The sequence below is a fragment of the Lepidothrix coronata genome, unplaced genomic scaffold, assembly GCF_001604755.1.
Source record: "Lepidothrix coronata isolate B3197 unplaced genomic scaffold, Lepidothrix_coronata-1.0 Scaffold130, whole genome shotgun sequence".
Taxonomy (NCBI): Eukaryota; Metazoa; Chordata; class Aves; order Passeriformes; family Pipridae; genus Lepidothrix; species Lepidothrix coronata.
Window position 1 is genome coordinate 2,183,950 of NW_016690310.1, and position 16,874 is coordinate 2,200,823.

The following is a 16,874-nucleotide window of genomic DNA, read 5'->3' on the forward strand; positions in this document are numbered from 1 at the left end:
GGGGTGTGTGTGCTCCAAGCAGGTGGTTAGGTCCTTGGAGGGAAGCAGTGGGCCTGCTAACTACTTGTTGGTTATTCCAGCAGAGTGGAAGGAGATACAATCTGTTCCTGAAACGACGTCTCAGGGTAAACCAGTGATGAATGGTATTGCAAGTGGCTTGGATGGCTGCAGTAATAACATGCTTCACTGTGTGATGCCTTTTGTTAACTGGGAAAAAGGTTCACAGTTATAAATAAATATCCTGTGCTTTCTCAGGGAACTTTTTCACATGTATCCTTGCATGATGTGAGACGGAGATAACAGAGACATAGCCCTCTGAATTATTCTGTTTTGTTCCTACTCTAATAAAATGAAAACCCAATTCAGCCCCATAAAAATATACTTTTGTTGATGGGTGTGGTTTAAAAACACCAGCCTTCCTCAGCAGAGAGGCCAGATTTCCTCTCTGGAATTCCTCAGCGTTTAGCTTCTGGAGAGCACTTTGCTGTATGTCTTGTACACAATTTGGTAAAGCTGAATATTGATATGATAACAAATAATGTTACCTAATATTGCAAATAATATTACCTAAATGAATTAACTTCCTTAGCAGAGTGGGGTTGTAGTCTTTTATTTGCCTAACATTAATTACTGTGGCCTAATTGATGAAAAAGATAAATGTTGTTACTGTGACACTCTGGCCCGCTGATAAATTAAAATATGACCTTTAACAGATCAATTGGAATACTAATTACCCAGTTGCATTGATACCTTTTATTAGATGTATTTTTTTTTCCCCGTGAAAGTAAATACTCAGTTTTGAAATGTCATTCCTGTGTTGTTTGTGTGCCATTTTTATATGTAGTCATTGCTGGGACATATGTCTCTGTGGTGGTTGATTTAGTGAGTCTTGTTATGTAGAGGAAAATGCATGGAATTTACATTTTGCCACCTGCTTCAAGTATTCACAAGTATTGCTACACTAACATGTATTTATTCTTCCTGCACCAGTTATTTACATGTAGTGCTTGTGGACATATGCAGTTAATTTTGAAATTATTTTAACTGGATATAGCCCTGTTAAATCTTGCCCAAGTATGTCTTCAACTATGAAGAAACTGAAGAGTTGTGACAATGTGGGGAAACTTCTTTGTCTTCTGTTGTATTTTAGAGAAACAGCAATACTTGTTTTTTTATTCATATGCCTTTATCTTCTACAGATTGATAAAAGACATGAAAGCAAAGATTCTATTTTCTTCAGGGATGGTGTCAGGAGAATCGATTTTGTTCTCTCTTATGTGGATGATTTTAGTAAGGAATTGGAAAAAAAATTGGTAAGTTTGTCTTTTTGAAATTCTCTTAATTTTTATCTCCAATAACCTGAATATCAGTTACTAATTCTTTCAGATCACTACATTCAACTGGAATAGGGCTTAGCTAAAAATTTTATAGCTATGTGAAAATCCATTCCATGTAGAGAAATTTCTGTGTAATTTACTGTTGTGTGCCAGGACCCAATTTTATTAGATTTTTGGGACTGTGTTTATTGAATTGATCACTCTCCATTGTTTAGGCTGGGCAATATATAATATAGTTGAGCAAAGTAACCCAAATTATTTTGCTTCTTCATTGACAGTCTAGCTGAGACTTTGGAGAAATATCTGTAAATAGTTTTGTCTTCAAATACTTTTAAATGCAGGTTTCTTCTATATAAGCAAAGCATCATTCAAACAAGATTTAACAATAACTATTTTTTTCCATTCACTGACTGCAGTTAGAGCAGAAATAGATTCTTAGATCCAAGAATCAATGCAATTTTCCTTTAATACCTTTGAGACTCTTTTTGTAATATATACTCTGAGTAGCACAAACACAGCATGTCCTCTTTGAGCTTTTCCCTATGTTTGACTTACTCTCTACATATGTGTATTCATTGTTCTAGAAGAATATTTAAAGTGGCTTTGATAAGAGCTCTCTTATGTAACAGAGCACAAAGTACAAGCTTTTTCTAAAATGCCAGTGACTATCCCTGAACTTCCCAGCTTTCAGTTGCCTGAATGACATCTATTTGTTCCATGCTCACACTGACACTTGTGGCCTAACTTGGCTAAACATGTAAATTCAAGCTATATAAAAAAAAAACTATACTATGAGATGCAGTCAAGACAAACAACAAACTTCACATAAAGCACAATATTTAAAAAAAAAAAAAAAGAGAGGGATTCTAAGGGGTTTTTTTCCTCTGTATTTCCTGCCTTCTTTCCGAGTCAGGAGAGGTTACATTTACCAACTGGTCTCTCTGATATGTAACTCCAAAGTTTATTCATGATTTAAAAAAATTGAAAAGAGAGAGACACCAAAAAACTTCATTCTTATGCAATCATATTATTCTGAAAGATAAGGGTATCTGAAAAAAACTAATTATACCAATGCTTATGACAAAATCATGATCAAAACTAAAGGTCTGTGAAGTAAAGGACAGTTTTCATCTATATCTTTTCATATTTCTTTCATAATTAAAAATCCTGATTTCCTTTGAACAAAAACTGCAAGATTGAGCTGTTAAAAAAATGGCCTATTGCTTTCATTCCTTTATGAAGGAAATACTGTTTTCATTAAGGATTTATGCTGCCTGAACTTGCATCCAGATATGATCCAGTGTAGAGCACAGCCCCTCATCTTACTCGTTACCTTAAAAAGTCCGGGAATTTCTATCATCGTCTCTGTTTGACGCTTTTCCCAGGTGAAGCACCCTCAGTCAGCTCTGCTCAGCTAGCCACAATTTCAGAGATTTTCTTGGGAGACCAGGGTTATTTTATAGCTGTGGTACCATAGGTTTATATACAGACATAAAAAACTGTTTCAAACTCAAACCCTCTGTCAGGCTGTAATCCTAGTTGCATTCCTTCTTCTCCTATAAAGCAAAATGCATTTAAAAAAGGAGGAAGAGGAGGCCAATCAGTGTAGAGAGAAAAAAGAATTTGTCAAAGCAGCTCTTAAAATATACTTTTCCATTAGTCATACTCAAATTATTTAAGATGAGGAAAGAAATTGAGACTATTTAGGTAATGTTTCAAGTGGGAAGGAAAATAAGCCAGATGTTCAGTCCCTTGTTCATATTGTGTGCAGCAGTTTCCTCCTCATTGCTTTATGGATCATTAGGGGGTAGCAGGAATCTTTGCCAGACCAGAGGCCATGAACATGAGTGTCATTATTGACTGAAGGATCCATGTGAGGAGGAGCCCAAGAGTTTGTAGCTAATGCTGTGTTTCCTCTCTGAGGTAAAAATGCACTTGCTAGGAAGAAACATCTCTGTCTTGCAAAAGGCCAAAACATCCCTGTTAAGTTTTGTGAGGTTTAATTCTTGTGTATGTCTGTTAATTGGAAAAGAGTTTGTGGCCCCATGGAGGAAGAGGTTTGGTCAGTGGCCCTGTAGATTAGCTCTGCAGTCACTGGACAAGCAGGCATGGAGATATCAATGTTTTTACACAGTTCCTGGCGAATCTGCATTTGCCCTATATTTGTGTTCAGCATAGACCTTTATGCAATTAGTATGCCTGTAAATTGGTGCAGACTTCTTAGCATACAATTACTGTTGTCTCTGTGGGAGCAAGATTGGTGCACTGCAGCATCTGGAATTCATCTGACATATACTGTACTTGATATTGTACAGTCATCACAGAAATGTGAATTTCTTTTGCTGTGGCACAGTGATACGGCGAAATGGAACAGCTAAGAATAGGAATGTTCATACAAAGAGAATAACAGTTGTGACAAAGGGTTTTGTTTCCTTGTCTCAAGGAAACAGCTTTATTCTGCATTTCTAAGAATGGGATGAATAACTTCTTTGTGTATTTCAACATAGCCCTAATACAGATGTAAGAGATGGTCTGTTCATCTTCTCCCTTAGTTTCCTGCATTAACTTCTTTGATGTTCCTAGACACATTCCATCTTCAACACTCTTTTGAACTTGCCTTCTAAATCCAAACCACAAACTCCTCTAAACAAAAATTAGGATTATATTTTTGTGAGACAATACTTTTATATTTTTCCTTAAAATCTCCAGCACGTAAGTGGAAATATTTTACTCACATATGAGATGTATGTGACCATCAAAAAAATAAATAGAATTTATAAAATATCTAACAAATTATTAATAACCAGGACATGATCTTTATTGTGCCTAAGTATATTTCTTCACAAGAACTCCAGAGCATTAGGACTCAGGGATTTCTGTGCAAAGTAACTTGCTCCTGTGTTGACTGGAAGCAAAGTGCCCCTGTCCCCAGTGGTGCACGGAGATACAGAAAGACATTTTATCGAACCCTTTTCCGGTTTTCATCATCTCAAACAGAAACTTTTGCTTTCTTGGAGGCACCACATAGCCCAGAGTTAGGGAGCCAGGGCCAGCAAGTATCAGATGCTTGTTGCTGGTGCTGTCAGCCCTGTTAGGCTGCTGGCTGGGAGAAGCTGCATGTCCAGCTCTGCAGGCACAGCTGAAAGCTGGGCTCCATCCAAGCTAGGCACTTCTCCCTGCTGCTTTACAGCAGCTTGGCTGGTACTTGCAGAAGGAATCATAGAATATCCTGAGGATCATCAAGTCCAATGAGTCAGCAGTGCCCTGGCAGCCAGGAGGATCAGCTGTGTCCTGGGGTTTGTCAGACAAAGCATTGCCAGCCAGGCGAGGGAGGGGATTGTCCCGCTCTGCTCTGCACTGGGGTGGCCTCACCTGGAATATTGTGTGCAGTTTTGGGCACCACAATATAAAAAAGACATGAAGCTATTAGAGAGTGTCCAAAGGAGGCCACAAGGGTGAAGGGCCTGGAGGGGAAGACGTATCAGGAGGGGCTGAGGGACTTGTTCCGTTCAGCCTGGAGAAGAGGAGACTGAGGGGAGACCTCTTTGCAGTCTACAGCTTGCTCATGAGGGGAAGAGGAGGGGCAGATACTGATCTGATCTCTTCACTCTTGTGACCTGTGATAGGGCTTGAGGAAATGGCATGAAGCTGAGTTGAAATGGCATGAAGCTGAGTCGGGGGAGGTTTAGGTTGGGTATTAGGAACTAAAGGTTTTTCACCCCGAGGGTGATCGGGCACTGGAGTTCAGGAGTTCATAGAACCGCAGAATCATTAAATATGCTGAGTTGGAAAGGACCTATCAGGATCAAAGTCCAACTTCTGGCCCTGCACGGGACAGCCCAATAATCCCACCATGTGTCTGAGAGCATTGTCCAAATACTGCTTGAACTTTTACTTCCTAATACCCAACCTAAACCTCCCCTGAAACAGCTTCATGCCATTCCCTCGAGTCCTGTCACTGGTCAACAGAGAGGGTTTGCCCTCACTTTGGTGGGCACACGGAGCACCCTCCCAGCCATGTGGGCAGTCCCTGCAGGCTGCAGGAGGGCCAGTTATCTGTGCTGTTGGCCTCCTACTCTCATGGCTCTGGGTGGATGAGATGACAAGAGGCCTTTCCTAAACAGGCTCCATCTCATCTGAAACTTTCTTCCAAGGGAGCTGTGTGGGCAACCTGACCAAGATCAGACTGATCCCATACTGTGTTCTCTAGGATACAGCTAAGAGCAGGGTTCTTGTACACCTTACTAGTAGCATGTAAATGTTTCCCAAGGCCATATTTACTTCCCAGTATCCTACTGACTGCAGTTAGAATAAGCCCAAGAATCCTGATACATAAAAGGCTTTGGTGAGCTTGGTGCTTCCTGCCTAAAGGAAGAGGAAAAGCAAGGAAGAGGAGTTTGATTAAGGAGTATTATGTTGTAAATTTAAAATTACTTTAATCTCCTGATCCTTGACTGTTGTGACAGGCCGTACCACCACAGACAGGTTTATGGTAGTTGTCTCTCTTCCACTGATCATGCAGTGTGACATCTGCATTGGGCTTTTTAGTACTGCTGAACTTTGGATCTTGCTTTGTTAATCTTATCAGGATGGTTCCTTACAGCCTAGCATGTGTTAGATGATAAAGTTACTCTGTGCTTATCCCCCACCATGTGAGATATCCACAGCAGTGTTTGGAGAGGTCAATGCTCTACTGACCTCTCTCCTACCTAGGCCACGGTGGTCTCAGAAAATGTGGTTTCAGTGCTTTACAGATGCTTAGGAGAGGCTTAAGAACTATACTTAAGATGTGAGGAGGGGCATTAGCCTACTCTGGCTGGTCTTCACTAATGGGATGACTTACAGAGCTTCCCTCTGTGACTGCAGAGTGGCATCTCTAGCGGAGTCAGAAATACATGCACCAGGTACAGCTTTTGAGGTTTGAGGCAGGAAGCTTAAAATTCTAAGTACACATTAAAACCAACCAGCACTGGTCCAAGGGTATGTTGATTTTGGGTTTTTTGTTTTTGCAATAGCAGCAGACTGATTTCCTTTTAAAAATGGTTGTTTCCAGTGACTGGAAAGTTCAGTACCTGGCATGGGTTTCAGAGAAGGGGGCTTATGGGAGGAGAGCAAAGTGCTAAAAAGAGCATAATTTCTATTAGACCACTGTAGTTTGTCACACTAAGTGTATAGTAAGGAAAAATAAGGAAGATAAGTGATGGGCCAGACCCTTTGGCACTGTCTGTTCCTGAGCTGCACAGCTGGAGAGGAGCTGGCTGGTGTCTGGTGGCAGAGGAGCCTCTGAACTGACTCACTTGGCTCTCCTCCAGTGTTTGCTGGGGAAAGAACACACACCACTGTGCTTTGTTTGGAGAAAATGTAATCCAGACTAGCACATAGCTTTGGATACTAGGCTTAGATGTCAGATTTTCTATAACACTTCAACATACACTCCTAAATCACCTTTTAGTTGTATTGTTCTCTATTTGATTATCAGGTCAGCAGACCAAGCTCTCTGATGTTTATACAGGTGCATGCAAGAAGTTTAGTGGGATCGATTATTCAAAAATAGTGCATGGAATTGCATTTGCCCCCAGCATGTGCTGGAATTGAGGACTTAGCATATTTGCAACTCCTATAGTCAAGTGTCTAGTTTAATATCTAATAATATTTCTCAAAATCAGATGGGACAAGTAAAAATGAAAGGCTGCTAACACAAGAAAATACATCAATACGTCTTAAGGTACATTTGAGGGCTGTGAAAGCTATTCTTCAGTCTGTATTCATTTGTCTGAGTAGTTTATGCAAACTGAAATGCAAAAAGGGCAGACTGCTGCTCACAGACATGCAAGGAAAGGAAATTGGCTGACAACTATGGTGTTTTGCATTTTTAAGTGTGTTTGAAAAATGTCATTTAAGACCTTTCAATAGAAAAAACATCAGGCAGCATTGCGGGTTTTAGCCAAAAATAAATTTGTGGTCTATCTTGTGCATTTTAAAGAGGCTGGGTCTCGATATTTGCCTTACTTTATGGTTATTCTGACAGTTCTTCTGCCAATTTTATATAATTGAAAGGAAATGAATGCAATCTCCCAGTAGGAGCAAAAATTACACAGAGAAGGAGGGGAAGAAAATGTTCTTCCCTAAAGGCACCACCTAGGAATTGCTTGGCAAAATAAAGAGTTCCAGAAGAATCTCAAGCTCAGAGAGGTCACGCAGCCACCGCTCACTGCCACAGGCAGGTTTGTTTAACTCTGCTGAAGTCCACGCTGACTTTATGCAAGCTAAGCACATGGAAGATCACACGTGGTGATTTGTTGGTCTTATCTAGTTTTACAGTGATGTTTGTGAAGTACTGTTTGAATTGTCTGTAATCAGTACTTGAACATCTCTATCAGGCATAATTGTAAAACAGGTAAATAGATGGGACTGTGAGCAATCGGTCTTCCACGTGCTTCCAGGATTTTTCCTTCCATCTAGTTTTGATTGACATTCTCTTAGCAATGTAGCTGAACTTGAACAGTTCCACACCCCACATACCAGCCTCCTGAAGAGTCAGAAGTGCTCAGAACACAAGACATCAATTCCTTCTCTGATTAACCAGAACATGCCTTTTCCTACCCGGTAGGTTTCCTGTTGCAATTCCCGATGTGTTGCCACCACAACACCGACCTGCACTCGGAAGTGGCCTGGTATGCATCAGCTGGTTTTTGTCTGATTGCTTTGAGAAGGTCACATAGCATTAAGGGGTTGTCATCAGGGCAGCTGAGAGAAGTTGAAACTCAGTGAGTCATCAGTAAGGGATCAGTTAGTTGCTAACTTTGTCACTTACTAAAGTATGTTTGTTTCTCTCTAGGAAAGACGAAAAGAATTTGAGAGCAATCTGCAAAAGGCAGGTTTGGAACTAGAAACAGAAGACAAGAAGGTAAAAAAAAAAAAAAAAGGAAAAATTAGGACGAGAGAAGTAGACTTGCAAATTAATAAACCACTTTGTTTCTTTGGGAAAAATTATCAATTATGCTTGTGGATTTCAGTGGAGTGTGATTTACTTAGGTGAAACAAGATTAATATGTTTGAGTCCTTTTTCTAGATACATTCATAAGAATTGCGGAAGCAGAATAATTGTGATTCAAGAGGAAGTGATGGCTTTTGATTTCATAACAAAATGAAAGTCGTTCCAAAATAGCTGTGATTTGATTTAAATCCACTTAAATGGGAAGTATGCTCACAGCTACATTTAATCCTGCCTAACAATGAGTAATAAGTTTGGAAGGTTGGTGAATGGATTAGTTATGCCCAATGGATGTCGTAATTATGAGGAAAGGGTGAAACAACTTGAGGATGTTTGATTAGTGTTACTGTTTGGTTTAACAACTGGAGAACATGGGATTTTGACTGATGCAGGCAGTGTGCCAGAGGCTGGGTGGGGTAAAGCAACTCTTGGTGAAGTTCAGACTTTGTAACATCCATGGATAGGGGATTCATTGAGCGATATGTCAAAAGTACCTTCTGATTGCCATTTTCTGCTGTGTATGCAGAGGAATACTGAAAGTACACTGTTGGGTGAGGTTTATGGTAAGAATATTCCTTGTGTTTCCAGTGCATTCAGTGTAATGACAATTTTCAGGCCTCAGTGTATGAGATTAATATAGTTTGAAAAGCCTTTGTGAGCTTTTAGTAGTGCAAAGATTGTTTTTATGAATGGATAACGACTCAGATAAGCTTTTCAATTAAATATATATATGTACAAAAAGTTCCCCTATTCCCTCCTCCTTTCTTTTTTTTTTAAACCTTTCAGAAATATGTAAAAGTGAATAAATTGTGTATAAAATCTATTCCCGTAAATCTTGCAATAAAACACAGTTTGGTCTGACATCTGATTTAACTGGTTTAACTTCCCCGGGGCAGGAATCCGAAGATGGCAAGATCTTTTTTGTGAAGATCCACGCGCCGTGGGAGGTTCTGATCACGTACGCGGAGGTGCTGAACATCAAAGTTCCCATCAGGGAAAATGACATTCCCTCCACGGTGGAGAACCCCCTGGATTGCATGCTTTTCCCACTCAGGCTGCCCGAGAAGGTGATGCACCCTGAGCCGGATTATTTCACGGCCCCGTTCAGCAAGGACAAGCAGGAGCTGTACCTCATCAACGACGAGAGCACTTTCTTCTCCCCGTCCATGAGGAACAGAATAGTACGTACATCAGTTTGGCTGCTCGCGTTCACGTGCAGTTTTACACAACCCCATCAGAATGTTCCTGCAAGGAGGGAGGGAGCATAGAAGCTCTGGTGTCCGTGGTAGATACAGGGAAGCCTGGGTGCCTGTGTGTCTTTCTTCGAAATCTGGTGTGATACTTGTTGGATCTTCTGAGTGTCTGTAAGACAGTTGTGCCCTCAGTATTTTTACATGGGGTAAGGCCTTCTGAAGAAATACCTCCTGCTTTTGCATATTGTTCCAGCAGATTACACACAGTGCACGACCATTGTAGGGTTCTGTTAAATGGCCTTAAAATAGGAAAGTTCTGAAATTCCTGTGTTTGAATCCCAGGTTAATTATATTCTTACACGTTGCCCTTATGGAACAGAAGAAGGGAAGAAGAAATTTGGGATTAAGAGACTACTAAACAATGGCACCTATACAGCTGCATATCCTCTTCATGATGTAAGTATTTTAGCTTTCTACTTCCCTGAGCATTTCCCAGTGTTTTCAATCTTTTACCTGCTGTGAATTTGCTGTTTCCAGCAGATACAAAAATGTACTCAAACCCTTCCATTTGTCCCATTGATTCTGTTTAATAATACACGAAACATATTTACCAGCCCTGCTATTTGTCTTTTATGTGCTGAAATGTTTCTTCCTGTGGAGGAGTTTTTAGGATATACCCATGTGTCAGTCACATCATTTCTTTAGAGACTTATATCTCTGAATTCTACCATAAGGCATTTTTAGATACTTTATATAGATTTATATTTTTAAATGTTTGCAAATATTTTTTCTTTCCTTAGAAAATAAAAATAAATGAGTGAATGGACATTCCTTAGGTTATCAGTGGGAAATTTTAGTTGATCAGGATCTATGCTGTAGAAGACTAGTCTAGGCTGGGAAGTAATTTATCCTGTTGGGACTACCAAAACCACAGATAATAAAAAGCAAGAATCTCTCCTATACAACTACAACCAAGCTTAAATGCTAAAAAATCATGTGAAAAAATTCCAAAACTTGTGAGACAGACTCACGAATCTTCGTCTGAAAATACTTATTTAACCTCATAAAACATTTTCAAAATGCAGACTTTAGGTTGTTTAAACTTCCTGATTTCTAGTTAGAAATTAATTTTCCTGTTTTTCTTTTTCTTTGATTTGGTCACAGTGCCAGTACTGGAAAAAGGCAAACGATCCCAACTGTGACAACGAGAGGTACACGCTCTACATGGAGTGGGCCCGTTTCCTGCGCTTCTACAAAGAGCAGCCTTTGGACCTTATCAGGTAAAATGCAGCCTTGGTTTGTTGTGTTTCCCTGGGTTTTCACTGTAATACAGCTGATATTCATTTGTAGCTTACAGATAATTCAGATTTAGAGAAACACATGCAGAGAATATCTTGGATTTTATAATCGATACCTACAGGAATTTTTAAAGAGCAATTTGAAACACTGAAATTTCAACACAGACTTGAAAAAACACTGATAAAAGCAGTTTGGAAGCTTGACTCTTAGTTTGTAAGCCTAAATTTAAACTCATCTCACCCAAGATCTCTTTTTCAGCCCATCCTAGACAACAAAATATTACTTAGTTCACAGGTTACAGTTCTCCATTTGTAACGCAGGTGGTTGTATTTCTGTGGATTATCCATTTCTCCTAAGCATATGATCTGGATTGGTGTACTCAGTTTCATTTGTGTAACTCCTAGGAAAAATCAGAAAATAAATCTTCATTTGCATTATCCTGTGGGAAAGAGAAAGAGTGATTTTAAAGCTGGAGCTTCTGCTAGGAGGAAAAAAGGGACGTTCAGTCATCTGGTTCATTCAGCTTGAGTAACTTCCCATGGCCAGCTTCAAATCATTTTTCCACTGTACAGCAATGCATTTACTCTTATGTTAAAAGAGAATTTTGCCAAGTGTTTCATTTTTACTCTGGCCAGATTGCTCTATTACAGTTTTAAATTTTGCTTTTTATTCCTGTTAATTGCATTTTTTTTTTTTTTTTTTTTTTTGGTATTCAGGAAGTACTATGGTGAGAAGATTGGAATCTATTTTGCCTGGCTGGGATTTTACACTGAGATGTTATTCCTTGCAGCAGTTGTTGGCTTAATCTGTTTTCTTTATGGCTTGTTTACAATGGATGAAAATATGAGCAGGTGAGTGCAACGTTGAAACTCTCCTGGGCAGAGTTAAGCAACGTGAAAATTTAGTTCTTGCAAAAAACTCCCAAGAGATAACAAGCTTTAAGGCTTGTCAGACTAGAAAAATTTGTTCTTCATCTGTCTTTATTGATTGAAAAGGTGATGGGCCACTGATGCAGAACTTTTGACTGTTAATTTGTAAGAATCAATTTGTAGGTGAAAAGCAATATTTTATTGCCATTTGGCAGTAGCTTTTCATATTGGAGAACCTGCAATACCTGAAGTCCTATGTACCACTTACATCTCTCAAAATTAAGTGTTTATTGTTGCCTTAAGCTTGTCTATTTAATCTATCTTGCAGAGCAGTCTGACCTTTTTGTGTAAGTCATCATTTGTACTCATACCAAAAGCATGAGTAAAACAGATCAGCAGTGTTCTCCCATCAAAGAGGGATCCAGTGTCTCAGAGCCATAGGTTGCTTTTTTTTAAAATAAACATTGTATTTGTTTCATTAGAGGACCCAAGACATTGTGTTCAGGGACTGGAGGTGGGGAGAGGAAAAGAGGGTTGACATTTCATTGCCTACTGTTTTTTATAAGGAGGCTTCCAGAAAACTGTGAGTTTTAACCATAAAAGATGAATAAGAGGTTTAAATTCTCATCTATTCTATCGAATTATGTCATTTTGAGACTTGTATTTTAGCTAGGTTAAGAATTCACCTGGGAATACTGCTATACGTGTTCAGATTTCTCTGGATACTGAAGGACTATCACAGGATTGTAAACTTCACCCACTGTCATAGTTAAATTGAAGTAGCAAATTTTTCTGCAGATAGCAAAGCTGAAGTTACCTCTCAGCTTTTAGAAAAGGTGTTTGGATCTCACTGCTGACCTGCTGACAAATAACAGGGTTTATATCTCGCCCAAAAGCAGTGCCTGTGCCGTATAGCTCCTGACACTCCTGATTCTTTGCTGATAGAACCAGAAAGCCCATACTGAGGGAACTGTTAATTTTACTTCTTGTAGCAGCTGCTTCATTTCTTGGCTTGCCCTGACCAGCCACAGGTTAACACCAGTGAATGTAACAAGATGTGGCATCTTTGCCGTAAAGCTGCAAATTCTGAGCTTTGAAAAAGTGGAGTTCTTATTTTATTTAATTTTCAAATGAATTTCGTGTAACAGCTCTTAAGATGCTACAGAAACAGATACTTTATAATGTTTTCCTCCTCAGCAAAGAAATCTGTGACCCTGCAATTGGAGGAGAGATCATCATGTGCCCACTTTGTGACCAGGAGTGCGACTACTGGAGACTGAACACCACCTGTGAGTCCTCACAGGTCTGTGTCTGGTTCTGCAGCCAGTTGTTATTTTTATTCATCCTGAAAACTGTTTTGGTACTGACCTGTTCCTGGGTATTCTGTTGCAGTATTCCCATTTGTTTGACAACGTGGCAACTCTTTTTTTTGCCATTTTCATGGGCATATGGGGTGAGTACGTTTCGTAAGTTTTATGTCAAGCATTAAGATCATGGCCAAGCTGCTGAGGGACACTGGAAGTGGGAGGAAGGGGAATAATGGCTACACTTTAGTATCCTGCCTCAGATACAAAAGTGATGAGAGACTAAAAATAAGTTTAAGTTAGAGGGGAATTAAGAGAAACACAGAGGGATTGAAAAACCTGAATAAAATCCAGCAGATATCTAGGATATCATAAGGATATTACAAATATTGTGTACTCTTAACTGCTAACATTTGTTTTTTTCCTTTGTAACCAGAGAGGTCCAACATTATGCAGCCCATGAAAGAGTCCTCTCTGCTAAGCCCTACCAATTATCACTGTCATTGTGGGAGAGCTTTTGTGTCTTTTCTTTTAAGATCATATTGTGTTAAATATATATTCTTTTTTTAAATTCTGTGAAGGTTTATAAATACAGGATAGCATAGTTATTTTTGTCATTTCCTTAAATATATCTCTTGTTTCATACTGTTTGTGTGAATTAAATTAAATGTTCAGTTTGAATATAGGTATTTCATTAGCTCACAAAGATCTCTGTGCTAGCAGAAAATCTGTTTATTTGTTATCAAAGGATCTCACCACTAACTTTTTTCATATAGAATTATTAAAAAAAGTCTAATAAGATGATGTTGTAGGGCTGCTGTACTAAACTTTTCTTGTTTTTTAAGCACTAGCATTTGTGTGACATGGATTAGTCATTCAGGAAGTACCGGCCAAAGGGTTTAGAACTGCAGAAGATAAGCTTTCCTGTGTTTGTATTAACCATGAAGCCTCCCAGTTCAACTAAGAACAATCAGATTACTAAATGTTTACATTTTAAAGTAGTTTATAGAGGGTTCCTAAAGAGTTATATAGTATAATAAACTTTATTGTTGTTTATATATGGAATCAGTTCCCTCTAGTGTCTTAAAAAATTCTTAAACCAGCCTAACTCTTGATCATATGAAAAACACCAGACATTCACTGTCTTTAAAATGACCATGATATCAAATAAGCATCAAAATACAACAGAAATCTTTGAACTTGAATAGGCATGCTGCTTATTTGTAGTTGTTGTTCATGTGTTGCAGGTTTATACACAAGCAATTATTTGTATCATCAGGTTCTTTTGTTAGTTCCATGTCGTTTCTTGCATATGAAAAGTAGTTAAACTGTAATTGAACATGGCTCTCATAACCATGGAGGTACCTGTATGTCTTGGCATCTTCCTTGTCATCCACTTCTGCAATTCAATTAGCTAATAAATCACTGGATTCGTATTATGATCTTAGCTGGGAACTCTCATAGGCAGTCAGTAAAAATACATGGGTTGCACTGAGGATAAATGATAAACCACAGAACAGAAGCCAGTGCAGAAGTAAGTTGAACTTGGTTCATGAACTTATTAATTTCTTCCTTAACCATATTTTAACATTTGCAAATCGTAGTTACGCTTTTCTTGGAGTTTTGGAAGAGACGGCAAGCTAGACTGAAATATGAGTGGGATTTGGTTGATTTTGAAGAGGAACAGCAGCAACTCCAGCTGAGGCCTGAGTACGAGGCAAAGTGTACCCAGAAGAAGAGGAATCCTGTAACTCAGGTAAGGAGTGTGGACACACATGCAAGTTCAGCTGCACGCTGAGAGTTTCATAACGTGCAAATTGATGTGTTAACTCAGGAAAACAAAGGCAAAGTTTATGGCTTTGACACCATCTTTGCAGCATCCTTCATGTTTCAGGGCAGCAGTCTCTGAAATCTTCTTGCCTTTAAAAGCACTCTTTCTCATCCCTGCACAACATAAGAAGAAGCAGTTGCCTTGATCTAAAGACAGATAAGTGGGTTAGCTGTGGTTTTGGTTCTGATATATAACAGCTTTGTTTGGGGAACACTGGAGAGATGAAGATTGCTGAACTCCTGTCTCTGAAATCTAATTGAGATATGATTAATGACACTATTTAACACACTACTATTAAACTTATATATAAATACTTCACAGTCTTAAGGTGTGCCAGGGGAGGTTTAGGTTGGACATTAGGAAGAAATTCTTTACAGAGCGAGTGATCAGACATTGGAATGTGCTGCCCAGGGAGGTGTTGGAGTCACTGTCCCTGGAGGTATTTAAGAAGAGACTGGATGTGGCACCGAGTGCCATGATCTTGTAGACAAAGTGGTGTTGGGTCATAGGTTGAATGACCTCAGAGGGCTTTTCCAACCTAGTTGATTCTGTGATTCTGTAATTGTTTTCATTTATATTTAATTTAGGTAGGAGTATTTGACAAATGTAGGGATCAGCTGGTTGCATTTCAATATGACACCTACCACCTCAATTCGATGTATTTTAAAATCATCTTTTGTAGAATTGCATGTAAATTGCTTATTGGCAGTAGTCCTAAGTATACTTAAATAACAAAGTCTTCAGAAAAGAAATCAAAGCTTCACCAGAACACGGGAAGAATCATTGTCATATAAACAATAGCCCTGTCTTTCAGGGTTTCTCTCCTTAATTATTAGGAAATACATACACTAATCTTATTTCTTGTGAGAGAGAGTTTTTCCCCTTCCACATGTGCAGCGTTAATTCTGCTGTTGTACTTGTAACTAGCACAGTGCACACATTGCACAGAGCTCTTTGATAACTGTGCACCATGATTTTAAGCGTAACTCTGCTGAGGGTGTTCATTTCTGCATGCTCGGGAAAACAGCTACAGGTACATCAATTCTTTATTAGTTCTACTAATTGAAAACACGTGCCTGCCTGTTGTGTGTTAGTTGCTGGTTTTCTAGATTCATCCAGATCCCAAAGTTGGGGGTGGGTGGGGTTAACTTTATTTAGGAAATAGAAATGGACTGTAGTATATTTTTCTGATCTCAGAGTGAGATACTGCTCTGCGCTTTCTAAGTATGCATTAACAATTACCATAAAAATTCAATGGCTATACAAGTCTTATTCTATGACACATCAATTTATTGTCTTGTTGGTTTTTCAGAAGCTTTTTTGCAGCAGGGTTTAGCAGTGATCCTTATCAGTACCCAGTAACAGGGTAGCTTGCACAAGGTTGCCACTCTGTGGTGTAATTTCCTTTCATTAGAACATGTGCAATACTGAGCACATGGAATGGCAGTGCTTTCAAGCTGATTCTGCAGACTGATATGGTTTTGTGGATATGGGGCAATGACTTTATTGTGTCCCACAGCTGGCTTTGCTTCACTCAGAAAATTACTTCCTCATTAGTCCTGTCCGTGATTCAAAGTTCTAGGTGCACCGAAACCAAAATTGCCCATCTGGAGGCTTTGATTAACAGCTCATTTGTTTATGATGCTAAACTATCTAACTAGATCACAGCTAAGATCTGTTTTTGCTGATTGCAAGAGAATTCTAATTGACATAAATAATGAAGCATTCGATTCAAACTTAGGCTCTGTCGTTGCACTTTACTGCCTACATTACATTTCTATAGTATAAAACTTGTTGAATAGCCTAGAGTATGTGAAATATTTGCTCTTAGTATAGAATATATGTATCTTTTATTAACACAAAATAGATATAAAATGTTATGAGCCTGTGTAAAGTCACCCAATATGGATGCTTGTGTCTTATCTTCAACTGTTTCCTAAAGTTCTGTTAATGGAGCCTTTAACTATTACCATGATGCTTGTCTGTAACACTCGATGCCACTTTGCTTAAGAGGAGTGTGAGCTTTCCACAGTGCCTTGTCCCAAAG

General features: G+C 39.0%; 1 protein-coding gene across 2 annotated transcripts in view; it reads left to right on the forward strand.

Annotated features, from left to right (window-relative positions):
* The window catches only part of ANO5 (anoctamin 5), a 55,117-nt gene that overhangs the window by 24,646 nt on the left and 13,597 nt on the right, over positions 1-16,874 (forward strand). For both annotated transcript variants that reach the window (XM_017826794.1, XM_017826796.1), the window contains 9 exons: positions 1,200-1,313; positions 8,176-8,244; positions 9,228-9,512; positions 9,867-9,980; positions 10,689-10,804; positions 11,540-11,674; positions 12,890-12,995; positions 13,085-13,145; positions 14,601-14,752. In XM_017826794.1, the coding sequence (XP_017682283.1) occupies positions 1,200-1,313; positions 8,176-8,244; positions 9,228-9,512; positions 9,867-9,980; positions 10,689-10,804; positions 11,540-11,674; positions 12,890-12,995; positions 13,085-13,145; positions 14,601-14,752 (1,152 nt within the window). The remainder of the gene's footprint in view (positions 1-1,199; positions 1,314-8,175; positions 8,245-9,227; positions 9,513-9,866; positions 9,981-10,688; positions 10,805-11,539; positions 11,675-12,889; positions 12,996-13,084; positions 13,146-14,600; positions 14,753-16,874) is intronic.